At 51.1% G+C, this 23790-nt stretch overlaps 1 protein-coding gene across 2 annotated transcripts in view; it reads right to left on the bottom strand.

Moving 5' to 3' along the window:
* Window positions 1-234: 234 nt before the first annotated feature.
* OSBP2 (oxysterol binding protein 2) overlaps window positions 235-23790 on the bottom strand; it is a gene marked incomplete at its 5' end in the record, with an annotated part of 92049 nt that continues 68493 nt past the window's right edge. Inside the window, 12 exons of one of the 2 annotated variants that reach the window (XM_081122545.1) lie at window positions 235-792; window positions 899-1125; window positions 8235-8419; window positions 8500-8595; window positions 8671-8774; window positions 9060-9180; window positions 11649-11894; window positions 13045-13191; window positions 13387-13438; window positions 15626-15743; window positions 15883-16078; window positions 21329-21507. In XM_081122545.1, the coding sequence (XP_080978671.1) occupies window positions 650-792; window positions 899-1125; window positions 8235-8419; window positions 8500-8595; window positions 8671-8774; window positions 9060-9180; window positions 11649-11894; window positions 13045-13191; window positions 13387-13438; window positions 15626-15678 (1374 nt within the window). In that variant the 3' untranslated portion in view covers window positions 235-649. Of the gene's footprint in view, window positions 793-898; window positions 1126-8234; window positions 8420-8499; window positions 8596-8670; window positions 8775-9059; window positions 9181-11648; window positions 11895-13044; window positions 13192-13386; window positions 13439-15625; window positions 15744-15882; window positions 16079-21328; window positions 21508-23790 lie in introns of those variants that run through there. The other variant, XM_081122544.1, reaches the window with a different exon arrangement.

Here is a 23790-nt window from a genome sequence, read left to right on the forward strand (position 1 = left end):
TCACCCATGGTGGCTGTAGCTCCAGAGACAATTTGTGCTCTCCTGCGCCCAGAGGCCCCTCCCATCCCTTCTCTCTCGGCTCCTGGGATCCTGGGGGACAGTCTTGCTATGCTGAGCTACAAAATACTCTGGACTCAAAAGGGTCTGTCTGGCTTCTTGATGTCTTAAAAAGAAGGGACTCTTGCCAGGACACTTTTGTGGCAAGAAAGCACACTTAGAAAGTTGTCTACTAAGTGCTGTACTAAAAATATTTACTAAACATCTTGGCTGGAAAGAAGTGGAGATCGTTTTTCTAAAAAAGTCAAAATCGGCTCCTTAGGAGGGGTCAGTTCCTCCCTGGGTGGGGCTGGTGACGGGGCAGTCCAGAGCCCAGGCCAGCCTGCCTGAGTTGTGGTAACTGGGAGCTGGGGTCCCGATGGAGCCCAAGTCCATAATGAAGGGGCACAGGTGACCCGGGGCACCTGGGGGCTGGAGAGAACCAGGTCAGCACTTCCTCCTTCCAAGGTGGGAGCCCAAAAAAAGTATTTTAAAAAAAGGGGGGGGGGAGGAAACAGGAGGGGTGGGAGGGCCATTAAGGAGTAAATTGAGTGCATTCGGTAAAAGGTGGACCAGGCTGTGCAGAGCCTGTATTTGCAGGAGGGGGTGGCGTTCAGAAGATGTTGGGGCACATGTGCCAGTCCTGCTTCTCCTTGGCCTCCCAGTAGCCGCCCTTGTACACGCAGGTCGTCTCGCCGGTCAGCGGGTCCAGCCTCTTCTCGAACCACAGTGGCGTGTACACGTCGGCCTCCTTCTCTGTTGGGCAGGTACAGCAGCGGCCAGTGGGCAGGTGGACTCCTCCGGAGCCCCCCGGCACCCCCTCCCTCTCCCTGGGGAACTCCCTCCTCCCCTCCGGCCTCACCGTCCTCCACACTGCAGCCCCGCGAGCAGGCCTCCAGCCTGCGGCGCCTGGACAGGCGCTGCTTCTCCTCCAGCCGCTGCTTCTCCGTGTTGGCCTCGTCCCAGTGCCCCTTCTCCATCAGTCGCTGGTCTGGCCGCAGGCGGCTGTCAGTGGGCGCCACACCCTCCTCGTGCTCGTTCAGGGTCAGGGCCAGCTCCGAGAAGTAGTACATGTTCTCCGCGTTCTCCCTGCGGCAGGGGCCACGGCATGAGCGCCCCCACGCCCCTCCACTGGCCCTAGGCAGCCAGGACCCCCCGCTCCGCCCGACCTCCCTTCCAGAGTGTAGCCCTGATGAGCTGGCGAAGCCCCGCTGCTCCGTTCAGCTGCTCTTTACTCCCCACACCACTGTCTACATCTGTTTCGCTACATTATACTTCTCTGGGAATTTTCCCATTTTGTCCACTTTTCCAAATTTATCAGTGTAAAGTTGTTTCATAATATCCTCATGAGTATTTGCTGTAATGTCTGTGACGTAACAACGTCCCTGTCTGTATCTGTGGTGATGGTTTTATGAGCCTTCCCTCTACTCTCAACTCAGGTCAGAAGTTTTCTAACTTCTTGAGATGGATGCTTAGCTCATCTGTTTTTCTTTTCTAATGTGCATTTTAAGACTATATTTCACTCCCAAGTACTGCATTAGCTGAATCCCACCATTTTTGGTATGTATTACTTTCAATCATACAGTTGTAAATATTTTCTAATTTCCGTTATATCTCCTTTGACCCATGGATTAGTCGGAAGTATATTTCTTAAATTTATGAACTTATTTTTCTAGTCAATTTTCTTTTTGGCATAGTTGCCTCGGAGTCATACAGTATACTTGGTATAATTTCAGTTCCTTGAAATTTGCTTTATGGTCCAGTATATGGTCAGTTTTTGCAAATGCTCCATGTGTAACAGAAGAGAACGTGTTTTCTAGAGTTCAGTACAGTGTTAGACAAATGTCCAGTGGGTTCTGTTGTTTGAAATTATCCTCCTGACTTTATTTTTTACTTCTATCAATTTCTAAGAGAGATGTGTTAAAATTTCCCACTTTTGTGGTAGATTAGTCCATTTCTCCTTATATTTCGAGACTATGTTGAGATAGATACAGGGTACACTCAAATGTAAAACTCATCTTCATGGTGAATTAGGTCCCTCTTATCTCTAGTCTTTTTGTTTTCAAGTCTGTTTTTCAATATTAATATGGCTACTGTAGCTTTTGTTTGGTATTTCTATGGGCATAGCTTTTCCTATCATTCATTCATTCATTTAAAATCCTTACCGGAGGATATATGTGTTTTTTTTAATTGATTTTTAAAACTTTTTTTAGAGCGAGAGGAAAGGAGAGAGAGAAACAATGATCGATTGCCTCCTGTACGTGCTCCGACTGGGGACTGAACCTGTAACTTAGGTATGTGCCCTGACCAGATTCAAAACCGCAACCTACTGTTGCACGGGACGGTATTCCAACCAGCTGAGCCACCTGGCCAGCGCTGTAGTCTTTACATTTTAAGACATATCTCTTGTGAGTCACATATAGTTGGATTTTTAAAACTTGTCTGAAATCTTATGCCTATAATGGGGTGGGCACTGAATGTAATTACTGATGTGTTAGATTTAAGTCTATCTTGGTTTTCTCTTTTTACTCTCCTTTTTTGAACCTCAGGTGCACAGTTGGGGATTAGTTATAGTCCTTGGTACATGACTCTCTCTCTTTATTGCCCTTCTATGGCCTGCTTGTATTACTGCAACCTCGCCACCCGAAACAAAAGGTATAATCCTGACAAAACCTACATCTAAGCATATGGAAAATTCATTAATCCATCCCCTCTCAAGTAGCCATCAGCAAGATTCCTGGGTTCACCAGTCCCTTGCTTTCCTTTTAATATAATTTTATTGTATCTTTAAAGTCATAAGTGTGTGTGTATGTGTATTAAAATACATATATTTTCATATGTAAAATACATACACATTTTTTTGTTTTTTAATCCTCCCAAGGATATTTTTTCCATTGATTTTTTAGAGAGAGTAGAAGGGGGGGGGGTAAGAGGGACACATTGATTGGTTGCCTCCCACATGCGCCCCAAAGGGCCAGGAATCAAACCTGCAACCCAGGTACATGCCCTTGACTAGGAATTGAACACAAGACCCTTCAGTGCAAGGGGCCAACGCTCTAACCACTGAGTGACACTGGCCAGGGCTATTTTACATTCTTATTTTTAATTTTATGAAAAGAATATCATGATGTATTTAACCTTCTGGGACTTCCTTTTTTCTTTTTTTCTTTTTTTTACTTTTATATTGCTTACATTTATATTGTTGCATGTTGCTGTGGTTCATTTATTTCAACTACTGTATAATTTCTCCTGTGAATATACTAGTTCTTCAATCAATAAATTTAGGTTGTTTCCAAATTTTTACTGTGGAGTTATCTTATGCATGTTTCCTATTATACATTTGCAAGAGTTTCTCTTGAGTACATACCTAGAAGTGGAATTGCTGGGCTATAGAGTCTGTAACATTCTTTAGGAGGTAAGGCTGACCTGCTTTCCAATGTGGTTGTACCAACTCCCACCCCCACCAGCAATGTGTAAGAGATACTGTGGGTCCACATCATCTTCAACACTCAGTACTTGCAGACTTTCATTTTTTTCAAATTAAATGAAGGTAAAATGGTATCTCATTGTGGTTTTTATTTGCATTTCCCTGGTTATCAATGATGTTGATCATTTTCATATGACTGGCCATACATGTTTTTTCTTGTTCTTGACATTCTTGTTCATGACTCTTGCACTTTTTCCCTGGATTGTTTTTGTTTATTTATTGGTTAGAAGTTCTTTATATTTTTAAAAATATTTTTAATTGTGGTAAAATACTTTTTATGTATTTTGATACTAATCCTTTGTCAGGTATAAGTATTGTGATCACCACCTCCAAGTTCATGTATTTTCACTTTTAAAAATTGTTTTTTAGCTCTGGCCTGTGTGGCTTGGTTGCTTGGAGCATCATCCCATACACCAAAGGGTGGTGGGTTCGACTTCCGGGCCAGGCACATGCCCAGGTTGTGGGTTCGATCCCCTGCTGGGGCACATGTGGGAGTTAGCTGATTGATGTTTCTCTCCCTTCCTTCCTCTCTCTAAAATCAATTTTAAAAATCTTTAAAATTGTCTTAATGAGTAAAATTTCTTTTTAATATTGTTGAATGCATCAGTGGTTCTTTGTAAGGAAATATATCTTAAACAAGACACAGTCTGAAAGGTATTCATCTATATTTTCTACTTAGAGTTTAACTTATTCTTTAACAGCAAGTCAGACAATACTTACTGTAAGTCCTTTATCCCAAATTGATTTTTGTTATAAAGTAAGGGGACAATTCGGTTAATCTTTTTAGTGAACAGTGCCATCTTTCACCTGATCTGATAGGCCACGTGTTAATATACCAAAGATAAATAAGCCCATGGGTTTACTATTCTGATCCACTATAGCTTCAGTTTAGTCCTGATATCTGGTAGAGCAAATCCTTTTTTCTCTCCATTCTTCTTCTTTATAAATGTCCTGGCCCTTTACTCTTCATTATAAATTTAAAAATCATATCAAGTTCCATGAAAGTCACTATTGGGATTTTTATTTGATCTACTGATTCTTTGGATTATGAGATCTTTATTATACTAAGTCTATCCATGAATATGGTATCTTTCTCATCTGTTTAGCTTTTCTTTGCTATCTCAGTAAAGCATAGAAACCTTGACTGTACATTTTATTAGAAGGTCCTTAATGTTTTGATAGGATAATTGGTGTTTTCTCTTAAATTATATTTTTTTAGTTGTGTTGTTTTAGTGTGTAGAGATGCAGGTCACTTTTGTGTATTAATCTTATATTGAGGCATCTAAGATACTTTTTTCTGAGCCTATGGAGATCTCTTATTGTGATGAATTAACTTATGGATTTTCTAATGTAAAATCATCCTTTCATACCCAGGATAAACTCAACATAATTGAAGAATGTTATCTTTTTTATACACTGTTGGATTTTCTGATGTCTTGTTTTGGAATTTTGCTTATATATTCCTGAGTGAAATAGGGTAAAACTTATTTTCCTACTATTCTCTTAGCCTGGTTTGGTATCAGGGTTACCTGGCCTCACAGTATAAGACAGAAGAATATTTCTTCTTTTTCTATGGTCTGAAAGATTTTATATAAAATAGGGATAATATATTTCTTGAAAATGTGGTAGAATTCACTTATAAAATTATCTGAGGTTTGTGTTTTCCTTGTGGGAATTTTTAAACTACTTCCATTTCTTAAGTTATTATAGGACTATTCATGCTTTTTATTTCTTCTAGACTCAGTTCTTTATAAGTTATTTTTAAAAAGAGTTTGTCCTCATCTGAATTACCTCTTTATACTTTGTATGTCATAAGAAACTCTTTTCATTAATACTTATTTCTATATTTCCTCTTGATCAATATTGCCAGTACTTTCTGTCAGTTTTTTTCCCCTCAAAGAATCAACTTGCAGCTTTTGAACATCTTTATTTTACTATTTGCTATTTTATTATTCTTATTTTTAAAGTATATTTTCTTCTGTCCTTGGTTTTATATGTTTAACCTCCTCCTTAGAACGGAAACTCAGAAGAGAAAAAACCCCTCAAAATTAATAAACTTATTTACCTATTTCAGGCAATACATTTCCTTCAAAGCATTGCCTTTGTTACATCAGCCACAGTCTCATTCAGTTCTAGGTATTTAAAATTTCCATTCTAATTTATTTTATCTAATTTATTTATTTTATGATCTATTTAGCGACTTACAATTATTTCCAAATATGTGGGGACTTTTTGTCATCTTGTTCATAACTTCTAACTTAATCATCTTATCATAGATTGTGGCCTGTATGCTACCTGCTGTAAATTTGTCAAAGCTTACTTAGGGTTTACTACACAATTGATTTTTGTATACATTCCATGAATACTTGAGTAAAACGTATGTTCTCTGATTGTTGCAACTGTAAGTTTGTGTATATCCTGTGTTATTTCGATCTCCAATTGTTTTTTCCCCCATTGACCTATCAACATGTAAGAGGGGTGTATTGAAATCTCCCACTGTGGTGATGGATTTATCAGTTTCTCCCTTTACTACCAATATGTGCTTGGTACATTGTTGAGGCCATTTCATTACATGTACAATGTTTGAAACTACTATATCTTCTTGAAGAACTCAACCTTTTAACATTTAGCAACTCTTCTATCCCTAATAATGCCTTTGTCTTAAAGTCTACTTTACCTGATATTAATACAGTTATTATAGCTTTTTTGGTTAGTATTTTCATGATATATTTATCTTTTACTGTCAACCTTTGCCCATCATGTTTTGGATATCTCTTAGATGGTGCATGTATCTGGATTTTTAAAAATCCTATCAGTCAGTATTTTGCTTTTTTAACTGGTGAGTTTTATCTACTTATTTTTTGACATTTTTCTACTGTGTTAATTTACTGTTTTTATTTATTATACTTCTTTTTAATCTCTTCTATACTATTAAAAATATATATGTCTCTTCCTTCTAATAAGAACTTAGCATTTCTTCACATCCCTGGTGTCCTTCTCAACCTCTCCAAACCCCATCAGGTTAACATATCTACACAGGTTTTCTATACTTTCAATTCTGATTATTAGGACATTTCCTCTTTTGGTATATACTGCAGCATCTTCTGGATTTTTTTTCTCCCCCTTTTTTGTACTGTATCCAAATAGCTTTTTCATTGTGGGTTTTGGGGTATTAAACCTGTTGAGGCTGTTTCCTAAGGACATATTTTTATCATGACCTCATATTTGAATGATAGCTTGGCTGAATAGAAAATTTTACCTAATTTCTTCATTACTTTGAAAATATTACTCCAACATTGGCTGTTGAAAAATCCGATGTCAGTCTGATTCTCATCCTTGACTGAAACCTTTCACTCCTCTCTGGAAGCTATGAGAATTTTCTCCTTGGTAGTCTTAATTTTCACTATAGTGTGGTCTAGGGAAAAGTTTTTCTTTACCTCTTGTCTCTGGAACTCTAGAGGCCCTTTCAACCTGACTTCATCTCCATGATTTCTTTAAATATTTTTCCTCTCCATTTTTAAACATTATTTTAGTGGTTACTCTAGGAATAGGCATACTTCATACAGTCAGAGTTAACGCACATCTTGACCCTTCCCTTAGGTAGCAGATGGGTCTTCAAGAAGTTTCCATTTATCCCTCTTTGACGTACATGATCACACAGTCACTTTTTATGTTTAAATTTTAAATCCCTCATTATTGTGTGTGTTTATTCACTGTTCACATAAGTTTCTGTTCTTCGTTCATTCATACATCTTAGATCTTCCATCTGCTGTCAGTTTCCTTCTGCTAGAGTTATATCCTTTAGTACAGGTCTGCTGGTGGCAAAATAAGTTTTTACTTGTCAGAAAATGTCTGTTTGAACCTCACTCTGTAAAGATGTTCCTGATGGGTGTATACTTCTAGCAGTGAGTCTACACACATGGAAGATCTCATCTGACTGTCTTCAAACTCCCGTTACTGCTGATGAGCTGACAGCTGTCAGTCTGCTCTTCCTCAGGAAGTAATTTCTTTTTAAAATCTGGCTGCTTAGTATTTTCTTTTTTATTTAGTTTCAGCAGTTTCACTGTATAGATTTATGCATGGAAAATTCTGTTTTCTCTTTAGATACAGTCTCTTCCCTTCCAGACTAGCACACACTCTCACACTAGACGTCCACAGGGCTGCCCTAGGGATCTGACAGAGGTTGTGCACTCACACGGGCTCCGGGACTGTCTGAGTCACTGCGTGGTAAGCCTTCTTCCTCTAGCTTCTTAACTCTCTTCCAAGTTTTGGCTTTTTATTATTTCTTCTGACCTATATTCAGTTGATAGATTCCATTAAACCTTCCTATGGAGTTCTCAATTTCAGTTATTTTACTTTTCCATCTTTGGAGTCTGTTGTACCACTTTTTGTAGTTTTTTGTTTCTTGGTTTTCAGTCCTTGGACTATGGGGACTCTGCACCATGAGCTGTTTGAAGTCTCTGCATAGGACTTACTACCCTGGGATAATGTCACTAACTTACAGTTGGGTGTCTGGCTCCCATGCTGGAATGTCAACCACACAATACTGCTTTCTGCCCACATGTGAGCTGACCCCTTCTGACCCCATGCCTCTTGCTTCCTGCTGGGCAGGGTGGCTTGCCTGTCCACTGCCCACTTGCCTCCCCTTCCTCTCCTCATCTGCGCTTCACCCTGCCCACTGCCCTCAGAAATCCCTTGCAGCCCCACTCACGGCAGCGGGTACTTCTTCCACAGCAGCTTGGCCGGCAGCGTCTGGTATACCGTCTTCTGCTTCCCCTCCAAGCTGGGGCTGCTGGGGCCACTCTGCACGATCTTGGCGCACTCCATCTGTTCATCCCACGAGCCTGACAGCACGTAATGGGCCTTTCCCTGGCCATCACTCACCACGCCTGTCACCTGTGGACATTGGCAGGACCAGCATGGGCACAGGCCTTCTCTGGGTCGGCCCTCCAAGGCTGAGAGGTAGCCTTGCTTACCTTCCGAGCCGCCTCTTTGGAGAAGTAGCTGTAGGGCAGGAACTTCAGCTGGCACCGGTCCTTGGTCTTATGGTTCACAATCTCAATGTCCCCTGTCTGGTGAGAGAGGATAGTGGTCAGCGGTCTATCCCCAGGCCACACACCCCCCCCCCCTTAAGGGCACTCCCTGACCTGGTCAATCCAGAGCTTGCCCACAATGATGTTATGCACAGTTGAGGTGCTTTTCCTCCACACGTAGTGATTCCCACTGGCCTGGAATTCTAAGTGGATGGCACCTAGAGGCGAGATACGGGGTCAGATGTCATGGAAACCATGCTGGACCCCAGCCAGCCTGCCCACCCACAGTCCCAGGGTCCTGAGAAGTGGAGCAGTACTCATGCAGACGGGAAGGGACACACAGGCCAGGGAGCATCCAGGAAGCCTGGGGTTGTGGGGGAGGGAACATCTGCAGGGAAACTAATGTCACCCCTGGAGATGCCAAGCTGACTTCTGGGTTTGGGAAAACCCTCCCCCTCATCCAGAAAGTCTTTCTGCCATGGGAGAGCACAGGGCCAGCTCACCTAGTGGCATGATGGAGAGGTATTTTCCCCGGAACTTGCTGGAGATGGTGATCTCCTGCCAGAGGCTCCAGCCGTTCTTGGAGAACACATGGTGCGCGGCTGATGGGGGGTGGTGGCTCACCTGAGACCAGACCCACAGGACTTGAGTGTCTTCTGGACATGGGCCCAGGCCTGTCCCCCCAGCCAGCCAGAGACAGCCTGTCCTGTCCCAGTAAGAACAGTTCTGTGGCCCCAACAGCAGGCCTGACTGCTCCTCTAGGGCCACAGACCCATGGAAGGCCCCAGAAGGGACAGTGTTCCAAGGGGAAAAGCAAGGGCATGGCAGCAGGTGCAGCAACGTGCTATGGTTGTGAGACAAGGGCTGGGGCGCCTCTATGCCTAACTCTCGGGCTGTGAAATGGTGGCGATTGATGACAGAGCCTGCGCCTCAGGGATGTCATGGTACCTGTGATAGGCTGTGCTCAGGGCTGATAAAGTGAAAGCATTCCTCTCCACCGATGGCTTCTGTGCCTGCTTTCTAGTTAACCTCCCCCACAAAGGGGCACGTCTACTGTGCTTTTACACTGAAGAGGCCCAGACTGAGGAAGCCATTTTAACTGAGGGGCAGAGGTGGGCCTTGCCATCTGGCCAGCCTGGCTTCAGGGTGGGAGTCCAGGTGGGTGACCTGCTGTGGGCCCAGTTGGTGGTGCAAGCTCTGCCCACCCATGCCAGGGCCCCCAGCACCTCTACCCCTTCCTCTCATAGCATTGGGCACCCCTGATCACTGTCTCCTTGCCAGGACACCCTCCATCAACCTTCCCTATCTCTTCTTCCTCATTTCTGTAGCTCCTTGGGCTCAGCTGTTCCCCAGGGCACCTTATTCCCATCTCACGTCATCAGTCAGGCCCCTGCCCCAGAACTGCAGCTGTGCCCTCCACCTGCCCACTGGATAACTCCACTCAGATGGCTTCTCAAACTGACCAGAGCTCCTGATGCCCCGGCCTGCCCACTTCCTTCCTACATCTCAGAAGCACAGGCCAAACCTGCTACCACTCCTGTGGGATGGGCGAGTGTCCCTGAGCCTGCCTATTGCCCCACATACCAGCTAGCAAACTCAGGGATGTAACCCCAAGGGCTAGCCCTGGGGTTCTGCGTCAGCGCACTATCTTCTTGAGCAGGCAATCTGGTCTTTCCAGCTGCTTACACCAAATGCTTTGGAGTCAGCCCTGGCCCCTCCTCATGTTCCTAATTTAATCCTAAGCAAATCCTGGCTGTTCTTCATAATGCACCCAGAATCCTCCTCTTCCTACCCTATGTCCCCAGGCCACAGTGGATGGTGCAAAGGCCTCCCTGCTCCACCCTTATGCCTTGTGCTCCACTCACACCATGGCAAGTGAGGGACCCCAATAAAACAAGTCAGGGTGCCATGCCTCCTCCAGGTGCCAGAGTCCCTTGGCTGCCTGCCTGGCTTCCTCTTTGCCCTCCCTTACTCACTCAGCCAAATTACTCCTTGACCAGCTTCTTGCAAAAAGAGCCAGAACCATCTGACATACACAGTCCTATCCCCTACCCCCATGAAAAGTCACATCCCAGCTGGCTGTACCCTCAATGCCTGAATAGCACCTGGCATGTCATGGGCACTTGATCAACACTGTTGAACAAAGTAATGCATTCACTCAGTAGTTCAGGCCAAGAACCTGGGACCATTCTTGCCACCTCCCTGCTTCCCCCACTCTCCCCACATCCAGAGCATCAGCAGATCCCTAGGCTGCACCTTCTAAACATGCCCGGGCTCTGACCCACCCTGGTCCAGCTACCACAGCTGCCTCCTACAGGTCCACAGAGCAGCAGAGCCTGCCTTTTAAACTCACCACCAGATTGTGAACAATTTGCTTTCTGAGCTCAACCCCAGGGCCCAGAGCCATGCCCAGCATGAAGGAGACACTCGGCAGCAGCCAACCTGGAAGCTTTGTTCTGGGCACCTTTCTGCGCACCTGTTTAGGTCCTCTCAGCACCCACTGAGACACCAACAGACTCTCCCCTCTTCCCACAAGGACGCCATGGATCAGTTTAAGGTGCCACTGCTGAGGCTCCCAGCCTGTGGGGCCTGGTTTTGGCCCTGCCCCAGGGGGAGACTGTGCGTCTCTGCAGGGAAGCCATGGAGGGGATGGAGGTGAGCTGACCCCGTGCCCAGGGCAGGACCCCTGGAGCCCCCCGAAATCCAGGCCTCCATCATCACTGACCAGAGCCCCACAGCGTGCAGGCTCCCTCTTGCCAGCTCAGTGGTTACCTCATGCTCCAACCTACTGGGACTTCCCCACAGAGCCCCTGTTCCTCAGTACCTGGCCAGGAGAGGAGTCCCCCCTCCTCCACACATACCTCACTGGGCTTTCCTCCCATAGTGGCTCTCACCATGTCCAGGATGCCTACTGGGACAGTGTGCCCCTAAGCCTGGGCCTGCCCCTGCCGTAGGAGTCCCAGCTGCCTGACTAGACCTCAGCTGGATGGCTCCTTGGGCATGGGCACGTCAGAGTCAGAGGCTGCATCCCATTCGTCTCATTCCGACCCCCAGGCCTGGCAGGAGCAGCTTGGCCAGTGAGCAGGCCTCACCTGCTCGCAGAGGGAGCGCAAGCCCATCTCATCGAGGCGGTCCAGCTCGAAGGTCTCCCCCAGCATGGGGTTGAAAGGCTTGGCGATGCGGTGCACAGTGGTGGAGTAGGAGGACACAGAGAAGGCAGCCACCAGGCACATCTGCTCCACCGAGCTGGTGCAATTCACCGCCTTGTCCAGCAGGTGGTGATACTCCAGGTCCTCTGTCAGCCGCTGGAGCATGGACAAGGGCTCGTTGAAGTTGACCTGGAGGCAGGTGGTGGGTTAGGCCGGGCTGTCCAGCTGAGACAGCTGCTCCCAGCACAGACCTGGGGTCAGCACAGCACCCTTGCTTTTCTCATGTTCAGGGACACTGCTGCTCAGACAACACCTTCCTGACCTGCTGCTCTGTCTTGCACACTTGCATTGTTTGCTGTCAGTCTCCCACCCTAGGATGTAAACACCAGAAAGGCCAGGGCTTTTGACTTGTTCAACACTGAGTCACAGGGATCGGTGGATAACGGACCAAGTGGGTCTGGCCTTTCTCATATGCTGAGCTATTATGCAAGTTTTCTTTGAGAGCTCCTGTGGAGGGGCCCCCATCTCGGCCTCAGTAGGGCTGTGACCCTGGGCCAACCATCAGGCAGGGTCTTCCCTGACACTCAGAAGTGGGTGCTTTTACTTTCCCCACTTTGGCAATATGGGGACACAGGCTGGATGTGAAGGGACTTCACACTGAAACCAAGTCTGGCCTGGAGCCTCCAAGAGGGTGCTAGCTCTGCCCTTAGCCTGCTGTGTGACCTTGTTGGTGGGGCCCCAGGAACACCTTCTGGCATGGAGGAGGGCCTACCTGTCTACACACACAGCCCAATCCTGCCACTCCTACCGACACAGGCCAGGACAGTCAGGGCATTGTGAGGCCCCATTAGGTGTGGTGAAGCTCTGGGGGTCCCCAAGTCTCTGATCCCCGCAGAGCCCCTCCCTCAGGGCCTGAGACTCCGCTCTTGGGGGATTGCAGCAGTGCTGATGAACACAATAATTTGTTACTGTGCATGCTCCTCAGGTGTCATTAAGAAAACAACCCCCAGCCCAGCCGGGCGTGGCTCAGCGGTTGAGCATCGACCTAGGATCCAGGAGATCGCAGTTCGATTCCCAGTCAGGGCACATGCTCAGGGTGCGGGCTCGATCCCCAGTAGGGGGCATGCAGGAGGCAGCTGATCAATGACTCTCATCATTGATGTTTCTCTCTCTCTCTCCCCCCACCCCCTTCCTTCCTCTCTCTGAAATCAATAAAGATATATTAAAAAAAAAAAAGACCCCCAGAGCTGCTTGTGCTTCACATAGGTCATTACTTCCCATCCACACATAAGAAAACAGCCCCAGAGGAGACAGTGAGGCTACCCTGCCTGAGCCCTACCGGCATGGGGATCTTGGAGAGCTCCCGGCCGATGCAGTTCTTCATGATGCTCCAGAGATTAAGGCTGTAGTTGGGCTTGTTGGGGATGCGGACACGCCTTTTGACTTTGGGGGTGTCCTTGGGTACAAGTGAGGCGCCATCCAGCACCTGCCAGAGAAGCAGAATGTGCACATCAGCAAAGGCCAGAGCATACCCTTGGCCCTCTGGCCTTGTCCTCACCTCTGACCCAGGGAAGTCTGAGGACCAAAGGGAGCCAGGCTGCTGGGCCCATACCAGGGGCCCCGAGCTCAAAGTGCCCGCCCCCCCCCCCCCAGCCACCCCTGGGGTCTCCCCCTCACTCACATTGTCTGCCGAGGTCCAGTCCACAGGGCCTGTAATCCCATCCTCAGCTTTTCTGCAGGAAATACAAAGGAGAGGCAGGTTGTTTACAAATCCCAAGGCCTCTCCAGGATGGCATTGCAAGGCCCCATTAGGTACAGTGAAACTCGGGGGGTCCCCAAGACTGGCCACCTTTTATATAGATGCTGCAGTGAGATCCGAGGGGCAGCCCACCCAAGGTTTCCTCTACAATGAGGTCTCTCAATTTGGGACACTCAATTGGGGCTGCAGGACCCAGGGCAGCGATTTGGAGGGGCTTCCATGCACTGAAACTTTGTGGAAGCAAATACTCAGCAAATCCCTCACCTGAGGTCCCTTTACACAGCCTCCTGAGGCCTGGTTGACCCAAGACCAGATGAGGCCAGGGGGTGGGCACCTCCTCTGGAGCCTCCTGGAGCCCCATGGCCCCTTTTTCACAGACACACCTGACTATGCTCTGTCCACTGGCCTGACTCCTACCCTAGATGGGTTCTGGAAGGGCAGGATGTGGGTCGGATGCACCCCTGTGCCCATGAACACCTGTGGGGAGATGGTTGGCCAGAGCAGCTGGGGCACTATGGCTGATGGCCCCAGGCTCTCAGAGAGCCCCAAGGAGGGGTGACCTAGGCCAGCTGGGGTAGGGGACTGGCACTTGTCAGTCAGGGCATGTGAAGGATATGCCCAGGTCACTGGGGGAAGTAGGTGGGGCTGCAGATGAGGGGATACACAGGCAGAGGACCTGTCACTGCCCAAAGTAGCTACAGCATGAGGGCGGGGCAGCAGTGCAGGCCTCCCTATGCCAGGAGCCATGGGAGCCAAAGAGGTGTTGAGCAGGAGAGTCACCTGCTTGCAGGTTGGATGGGAGCAGAGAGACCTGGGGCTGTGGCTGAGGTATGGAAGGCTGTTGGAAGGGGGCATGAAGGAAGCTAAGCCTGAGGCCCTGGGGGCTCCAGGTGCAGAAAAGGTGGGCAGGGAGCCTGAGCAGGACCCTTCTGGCTGCAGAGCCCAGAGGGGGCCACTGCTGGGTGATAAAGTGGAAGTTCAGACCGGCCAGGCCACGCTCATTTTGAGAGCAATATAAATTTTAAAATATTGGGAACTGGAAAAATGATTCTGAGCTGGAAATACACTGCTGATGGGACTGGAAACCACCTGAGGGGTAAGAGGGATCCATATAGCCCTTTCCCTAGAAGAAACCACAACAGGGAGGTAGTGAAGTACATGTGTCCAAGGAGGCAACAAAGGAGTGGCCAGGGTCCTCACCAGTCCCCTCCCCTGGACTGGGCTACAGGGGCCCATGGAAGGCAGATGGCGTGTGGTGGGCAGCAGAATAGATGGGGGAGTGAGGCCACCGGAAGCCTGCAGTCCCTCATCCACTTCTGGGCAAGCTCCACGGGTAAGGGTGGCGGAGGGCCGCACAGGCTGCAGTCAGTTATGTCACTGTTCCCAGCACTCAACTCCTTCCAGGCTACAGCAGGAGCCCCAGATGCCTGTGGAGCTCATTGCCACCTGTGTCCCCCAACCCCTGCCCTGTCTCCAACCCTTCTATTGTTAGGACCTTGAGCAATTTGATGAGAATGAAGATCTTAATGAGGACAGAACTAATTATATTAAATCGATATTCCAGCCCTGGCATGTGCTCCTCTGGCCACAGCCCAGCTGTGGGAGACCTGCCCACCTGGCTAATGCCTTCCCTCTACACATGTGCACCAGCAGGGTCCCCAGAGTGTCTGACAACAGACAGTTGATGTCCCAGCTACTACTGTGTGTTTTGAGAAACACCCTGAAAGATTAGGCTTTTATTAAAAACGAAACAAAGGCTTGGAACTGGAAACTTCCTGCATCTCTCGTCTGTTCTGGAATGCTGACGTGGTGGAGGGGGTGGTAGGGGGTGGTTGGGACCCTGTGCAGCTCTGCGGCGCAACTGAGGGAGCCCCAACCCTCAGCTCCCAGCCCTCGCCCCCTCCCCAGGCTGGAACTGGATCCAGCCAGTGCCCTGTTCTCCATGTCCATTTAAAATGAAACCTTGATACAAACTCGATTTGGGCATTTTTGACTTAAGGAACAACAGAACCAATCTAAGCAAAGTGCCATCCGGACAGAGACTTAAAAGAAAACCCCAGGTACAGAGAGGAACAGGGAGCAAGCGTGGGGAGGACCAGGCAGGAGCGGCTGGCCCGGGAGAGGGTCCTTCCAGGGCAGCCGGCCCCACCGGAGAGCCCACCTGTCCTCCTTGGCTTCGGTGATCACGGTGATGAAGGATGTGGCGTCTTCCATGGCGTCGAAGTACTCGGTATCCTCATCTTCCTCACTGTCCTCTCCTTTGGGAGTCAAGAGGCTTCCTAGGGACACGCGCAGAGCTGCTGCCTCAGTTTGTGAATTCACAAAAGCTCGTCTCACCCGCCTGAGGAAGTCCAGAGCCTAAAGGGCCCCCACACACTCTGACACTCCCTCTCTTTGCCCCCAGCCCCGGCCCCTCACCCTGGCTGAAGCTCTTGGTGGGGTCGGAGGCCCGGCCAGAGGCGCTGCTGCGGAAGGCCCGCTCAAGGCTGTTGTGCTGCTTGGCCAGCTGCTCGATGGTCTCCTCCAGGTGGATGCGCTGCTCTTGCTCATACTGCAGCGCACGCTGCCATTTCCGGCTGTGTGCCTCTGCTAGTTCCAAAAAGTCCCTGCAGGCCTGGGGAGGGAGCAGTGGCCTGTGAGCACAGAGCTTGCCTGCCACCAACCCCCTGCAGGGCAGTGAGGAAGACCTGGGGTACTGTCTCCCCTCCCCTTCCCTGAGCGGTCAGAAACACCTCTGCTGCCCCCTGTGGCTTTCATGGGGACATGGGGGCCCTGGCTTTCTCAGAGCCAGGCCAGGAACTCTCAGGTCGGCATCCCACAGTCACGATGCCATCTGAGAGCACCAAACCCAGGGTGTTGTGGCCAAGGCTGCCTTGGATGAGTGAGCAGCCTCCTGTGAGGTGGTGTCCCGGGATGGACCAGCACCCATCGAGGGGCAGGCTTCTCATGGCTCTGTGCCAGGGGCTCGAGAGGGTGGCTGCTCAGGCACATCACTCCTTTAACAAGCCCTCCTCCGGGGACCTTCCCTCCATCTCATCTCACCCTCCAGCACCCATGCAGAGTGGGCAGAGCAAGGGCTCCTCCCCCTGCCCCCGTTCTGAAGATGTGGAAATGGAGGCCCAAGTAAACCAGCAAAGGATAGTGGAAAGGGGCACAATATCAGGAGTGGGAAGGCCTGGGTTCCTGCACAAGCCACTCTACCCTCTAAGCAGTGTCCTGTGAGACACTGTCTGACAGATCCTATGCTCATGGCTCCTGTTTCAGCTCACCCAGCAAAATCTGGCAGGTAGGAGTGGGATCACCCCCACTTGACAGATAAGGAAACAGGCTCAGTTCCCAGCAGCTCCCCTGCAAGACCCTGGGGAGGAGGTATGTTCACTCCACCTCAAGTTCAAGGGCCTCCCCACCCTCCCTAAAAGGTCAAAGTGCCGGTACCCGTGTGGCCACACCTAAGCCACTGTAACCTACTTCTCCAAAAGGGGCAGGGATTTATACTGACAGGTGTCCTGGCACAGGTTGGGGGTGGGGAGACCTTCTCAGGGAAGGAAAGAAATCTCCTTATGCACTTAACAGCCTCTGGGGACAGGAGAGCCTTGCGTCCAGGGCAGTTGCAAGTCTGGGGCTATTTTGAGTTTGCAAATTATGGCTCTCTAAGGCTTATCTGCTGATGTGGAGCTGCACTCACTACCATGCAATTTGGGGACCCCTGAGGTGGGCCTGGGTGTGCCCAGGGAGACCTGGCTCCAGGCCTGACTCTACTACTCCCTGGCTTGTGATGTGGTAAATAATTCCCATGAACTCATGTCAGAGTGTGCTATATGGCTTCTGGGCTTCCCAGCTGCAAAAGCAGAGTGCGAAAGATGATGGCAATGTTGTTAGACAAAACAAGGGTCAACCAAGGCCTGGGCAGTTCTAAATGTTATTACTAAATGTTATTCTTGCTAAATGTTAAATGTAGCACAGTATTTTATAGATGTAGCTGTAAATAGGATAAGCACAGGACCAGCAATGTCACTATTTTGTAAAGGTGGGATTTTTATGGCTGGCTGGATGCCCCTGGAGGGCAAAAGTGGTGTGGGATCCCGTGGCCTTTCTGGACTGGAGCAGGGCCCTGGGAGAAGCGCACTAGCAATGATGTCGGGGATAACTGTTTAAGCAACAGGACCCAGCCCTGCCTCAGTCATGCCTGCCTCCCAGCACCTGTTCCTGCTGCTGGGGACATTGTCCACATGGCCAGAGCTTCTGGCTGATAACCTTCAACTTGCTGCCACTGCAGGACAGGCTGGTACAAAGCAGCAAGGGGACAAGAAATGAAATCCCTAGGACAGCTGTGGCCTCAATTCTGGCCACATGTGGCTGGGCTAGGTACAAGAGGATCAGAGAGTGTCACAGTTGCCTGAAGAGGGGGTTGGGGCTAAGGCTGCTATACCGCAATATCTAGGGGCTCATGTGGCTGGACCAGGGCCTTTGCCTCTGTCACTGGGGGTGGGAGTGGGTCATCTGCAACAGATGAGCTACCCTGGTCATCCTGGGGGCTGTGGAGAGCCTGACCATCCCCTTGACCCCAGTGCACCTACCTGGTATCCATCCCCAACTCCCAGAGTTTCCTCTGGTGCTGCCACCCTTCTCCAGGCCCCATCCTGGCCACACAACAGAGACAGGCAGGCGCTGACCTGGCCGCACCACCCGCCCGGGGAATGCTGAGTTGGGCTGTGTACTACTATCTGCTCACTAAGCTGGATTAGGCCTGGGGGCCAGCAGGGGGGCTGATTGGGGGTGGCTCCCAGGGAGGGCCTGGCTGATCCAGGCTCTGAACCCACAGTCACATTTGCCCTGAGGCTCTGCCACAACTCTCAGAGAACTCCTGCCTAGCCCTGAGCAGGAGCAGGGCCTGGGGCACCTGGAAGCCCCCTACCCACACGACACTTACAAGGGCCAGGGAGCAGACAGAATAAGGAGTCCAGCATCAGGCCGCTCATGGGCACTGCCTCGCTGCCCACCCTGGGCAGGCCCCTGACCTCCTGGGCCTTGGCATCCTCATGGTATGAACACAGGACTGAACCCCAGGACCCCTATGGAGTCCCCAATTCTATGACCAGTCAGGGTGATTGTCCTCAGGATGGGAACAAGGTTCCAGGCTCCGGCCCTGCCTCTTCCTTCCACCCTCAAGGCTACTGAGAGAGTCCCTGAGATGAAGAGGTGTGGGGGCGGCAGGCAGTGTGGTTCTACCTCAGTGGGGAGGGTGGGAGCCTACTGAGCTGCTCAAAACAGCGAGAACCAGAAAGCCCAGGTCAGAAATGCGGCCCCCACATGCAGGCTCTGCTCAGCAACAGGCTGGGGGCCAGCAGGCCCTGCCTGCCCACCAGGGAGTCCCCTTCCCAGAAGCCTGGCCTGGTGGAAGGCACTGTGAGAGCTGCCCGCTCAGAGGAAATTGTTGGGGCAGAGGTGTGTGAGTGTCAAGGGAAGCTGCTGCTGGTCACGCAGAGCCTCCTAAGCTGGAAGCCTCTGCCCCAGCTGTGCCCAGGAGGAAGGACAAACTTACCACTTTTGCTGTTCCTAATCCTAATCCTGATGACAACTCGCCACTCCCCAAATGTGGGCAGGCAGAGCTTGGGGTCAGCTGGCCTGGTTCCCTGCCCATCCTGTGTGTGGTCCAGGGAAGCCTCTCAAGCTCTCAGGAGGGTCTGCAGAGCCAGGACCCTGCTGGGGTCTGCCCTTCAGTGGCTACTTGGAAACCATCAGTCACTCTCCTGCACTGTCACTGCCCTCCTAGCCAGCGGCATGAGAAAGGTACTAGAGGATGGCTGGACACTGGGGTGCGCAGCTCTGGGACTCACAGAGCAGGTGGGAGATGAGCCAAATGCCCAGAGGTTCCAGGCTGGGGTGGCAGGGTTCCCTGGGCTGACAGCTTGGTGACTGGCTCTCCAGCCATCAGCACACAGCGAGTCTGGTTACCCTGGATGCTGGGAGGATGGGAGAAAGGGCCGCGTTTCCACCTGCAGCCAGCCAGGACCTGCCAGGCTGACTGCCATGTTTGGTCTGCAGCAACTCCCAGGCTTTGGGGATCCCAAGTGGGTGGGTGGCTGGACCCTTTGCCCTCTGGGTTGCTGGGGCTGAGGCTGCCCACCCACCATCCACCCCAGCACATTGATCCTCACATGGCTGGCATTATTGTGGACCTATCCCTCATTGGCCTGTAGCCCTAAAGGTAAAGAATTTGAGGAAATCATTCAGAGACACAGTCTCCCTGAGCCCCTCTGCATGGCCAGAAACTCTCACTAGGGGACACATAGGGTCAACAGGGTCTCTCGTCCCCTCCCACTGAGGAAGAGCAGGCTAGCTCAGTACACACCTCCTGGAAGGAGGAAGGGGCAGTGTGCTGAGTCAGGCCAGGGCTTCCTGGCTCGGAGGCTGCCACACTAAAAGCAACACGGGCCATCTCAGGCCCCTAAGACCAAGAGTGGGGACCCTGAAGCTGTGATGGGAGTGCTGGGCTCAGATGGGGGGCCCCTCCGGGTCAGGACAAGCCAGGCCACCATACTGTACATCCACCACCCTCCTGGCCCAAGGCTGAGCAGCTCTCAGGGCTGGGCATCCTCCCTACTCCTCACGTGGCACCCAGCACAGGCTGCCCAGCACACAGGGGCCAGCCAGCCCTTCCCCAGCACTGAGGGGACAGTCACAGCTTCTCCTTGATGTGATTCACTCATGGCAGCGGGAGGCAGCTTTTCACTTTGATTCAAACTTTAAAATAGCCCTTTCCACATTCTGCACAAGCTTCAGAATAATTTACTCCTTGCTCACAGGAACCAGCACCATCTGTCCGCCAGTTTGCCAACTGATTTTAGATAGTTCTAGAATCTATTTCTATTCATCTCCCCAGAACCCAAATGAGCAAGTTGCCAGCAGCAGAACAGCAGTCAGCTGGACAGGAACCTTCCCACGTGCCCCGGAAGAAAGAGGCAGGGTGGCTCTGGGGCTCTCACCCCTGCTCCACTTGGGTGGGCACAAGGAGTCCCACGTGATTTCCAAATGGGGCTCAGAGAAGCCTCGGGGTGTTTCTAGCAGTAAACAGCTCCTTCTGATCTGGGTCTTTTGTTTCTATGATGCCCCAAATCTGAGGCTTTGGGTCTGAATTGCTGCCTCTGCATCTGCAAACCTGATGTACCTGCCCCCTGCCTGACCCCACCTGTCCCCACCTGCCCCGTCCCTGTGTCCCACTCTGGCCTCTGCACCTCCCCCACCCCCATGCCTCTGAGCACTTTGCTCTGCAGCTCCCCTCAACTCCATTCCAGTCTGGCTGTGCTGGGGACGGCTCCTGCACAGGCTTTCCAAGTCCCTACTGTCAAGATCCACACCCCTGTCCTGCCCAACCAGCTCTACTGCAGGCACCAAAATATGACCCTTGAGCACTTTCCTTTGTAAACTGAGGGACGCAGAGTGCAGTGACTATCCCATTGGGCCCTTTGAGGTGGGCCTGGTGGGCAACCTCCCTCTGTTGGCCAGCACCCCTGCTGCTTTCTGCCCCCATCAGGCACCTCAACCGTCTTTGGTGGCTCACAGACCAGCTCTGCTCACCAGTTGGCTGCACAAAACCTGTTCCTGGGAAAGGCCCATCTGCATCCTGCCCAAACCCATGGGATGATCAGTGGGCCTGTGTCCAGCATGTGAAGGCTGGGGCCAGGTCATTCAGCAAGCCTCCCCCGATTCTTCTAGTGGCTCAGGCCCACACCCTGCAGTCCTTCCTGGGGGCTCTGTTCTCTCACCCCCACAGCAACTTTGCTGCCCTTCCCTCAACACAGCTGCAGCCACTACTTACTTCTCCAGCTCCTCTCCCCCAGGCCAAGTAGCCACTCACCCTTACCTGACAACAGGAAACTCCAAAACGGCTCCAACTACCTGCCCCTGCCTCACAGTAGCCAGTTTCCCAAGCAGTGGCAGGCTCTTGCTAAAATGCGGGTTGGACTATTTTCCTTGGCTGCACAAGCTTCATTCAGAGTAGAAGGCAAAGTGCTCTCAGTGACCATGCACAAGGTTTCCTGTGACCAGGTTCCTGTTTCCCCCAAATTCCCCCACCCAGTCACCCCAGCCTGCCTGGTTCAGGCTCTTCTCCCCTCTCTCCAGGTTCCCCATACCTCCCCTCCACTGCAGCCAGTCCGAGTCCATGACCTCTTGCTCCACCCACCAGTCTGCTCTGTTTCCTCTGAAGGTCTTTTAACCTCTGACACACCCTGTCATCTCCATGATTACAGCTTCCAGGCTTTGCTCACTATATGCCCAGGGCCTAGACCAGGACCTGGCTGGGCCACGGAGGGATCACGGAGGGCCTCCCATGCCTCAGTGTCCACCAGCAGCCGCATGCTGCCCTGCTGTGAAGTGCTGGGTGGGGGTGAGCTGGGTTGACCTGAACTCACAGCTCCTAAGGGCCACTGGGTCATGTGGTTGGAGGGGCCCTCGTCCTGGGCCCTGCATGAGTCACCAACTCTGAGGAGCCTCTCCCAGCTCAGTTGTGGGGCCGTGTCAGGAGCAGTCTGCCTTCCTCAGCCCCACCTCTAGAGCCGAGGGAGCAGCTGGGGGGAAACGAGCCCACAGGCTGCAAGCCCAATGGGGGCCCAGCACTGCAGAGGGAGACCACCACCACCACCTGCCACGCGGGAGGCCCTCAGTACCTTCCAACTGGGACTGTGGCGAGAGGAAGAGGAGATGTGGGTGAGTGGCTTAAGGAGGTCTCAAGGGCTCAGGGGGCAGGGAAGTGGAAGTGAAAGTCACAGAAGCAGCAGTTTCCTGGGCCCACAGACAGAACCTGCTTCCTCAGGCCAGGAAGGGGAGCCTGGCATGGGGGGAGGGATTCAGTCACACCACCCGAGGCAGGCTTGCCCCCAGAGTGACCATGCGGTACTGTGGGTTCTTCTGCCCAGGACAGGGGCCGTGAGGCCAGAACTCCAGAACCGGGAGAGCCCCAGTGTGCTGAGCCTGGTGACAGGTGCTGTAGCCCTGGGCCTTTTGCAGAGACCCTATGGCCAGCACTAGGGACAGCCCAGGGAACGATGGTTGTGACCTCAAATGCTCATGCAGCAGCTGGGCCTGTGACCCTTGGGCAAAATGCCAGCTCTGGGCCTCAGGGTGGCACCTAAATAATACAAATGATGATGGCAAGGAAGCTGTAATGACACCGACTTCTCGGCTGTTGCCAAAAGCAAACAAGGGAACAGAAAGAAAGTGGGGCGGGCACCTGTCCCACCACCACCATCCCAAAGGCCTGTCCTTGCAACAGGGGCTCTCACTCTGCCTCACCAAAGATAACGTTATAGGAAAAGGAACAAAACTTGAATTTATTTTTTTCACTTTATAAAACTAATACTCAAAGCAGGGGTAACATGAGAATGTAACGTATCAATTCCATCATTCTTCACCTTAAACCACGTGACTGATCCGATGCTACCACACCAGGTGCAACCTGGGTCCAGGCTTTTGGTCCCACACCCAGGCTGGCGCAGCACCTGCACAGGCGTGCGGCGTTCAGCCTCGGTCCAAGAACCAGTCATTTCTAGTGCCGTGAGCTTCCTCCTAAGTGACAGGCTAATTCACAGCTACCCAAGCAGTAATCCAGCCAGGGAACTGCTGGGCTGCCTTTGATCAGACACAGAATCACCCACTAGGGAATTCTGCCAGACACTAAGCAACTCATTCACTCGCTCCTGCGTCCTTTCACAACCAGCTTGCGTGCGCTCAGTCGTTCGCTGAGGCTCCCGTATGCTGGGCACAGTGCCAGACGTGGAACCTCCAGACTGCTGGGACTGCAAGGGAGACTGTCCTGTCCTTGCAGGGAGGACCTGCCAAGGTGCTGCAGTAGAAAAGTGCATGAGATGCTGGACCCGCAGACAGGGTGACGGTCAGCAGCGGTGTGGAGTACGGACGTGGGGGTGGGGGTGGCAGGGGAAAGTTTCCTAACTCTCCCACCCCAGCTCAAGGGAGGGATGAGTTTATTTCTCTTCTACAAGGCAGCAGGCTATAGAAGGTCCTAGAATCAGGAAGACAGGTTCCCACTAGCAGGTGGGCAGAGCCCAGCCCAGAGCACAGCTCTCCTGTCACTTCTGTCTGACTCTCCTGGTGCCAGAACTGAAAACAGGCTTCATCATCAACGCCAGGGGCTGTGCTTCCCACCAAACAATTCATTACGCACTTAGATGGTGAGCTGTTTTTATGGCTTCACACAGATGAGCCCCTGATGCCTGATAAAACACTTCGCTAGAGACGCCAGCTGAGCAGCTCATTATCTGGGAAAAGCCAAAACTGCTTCCTCAAGACAAAGTGGCTTCCGCCCGG

Source organism: Miniopterus schreibersii (genome assembly GCF_964146895.1).
Source record: "Miniopterus schreibersii genome assembly, chromosome: 20".
Taxonomy (NCBI): Eukaryota; Metazoa; Chordata; class Mammalia; order Chiroptera; family Miniopteridae; genus Miniopterus; species Miniopterus schreibersii.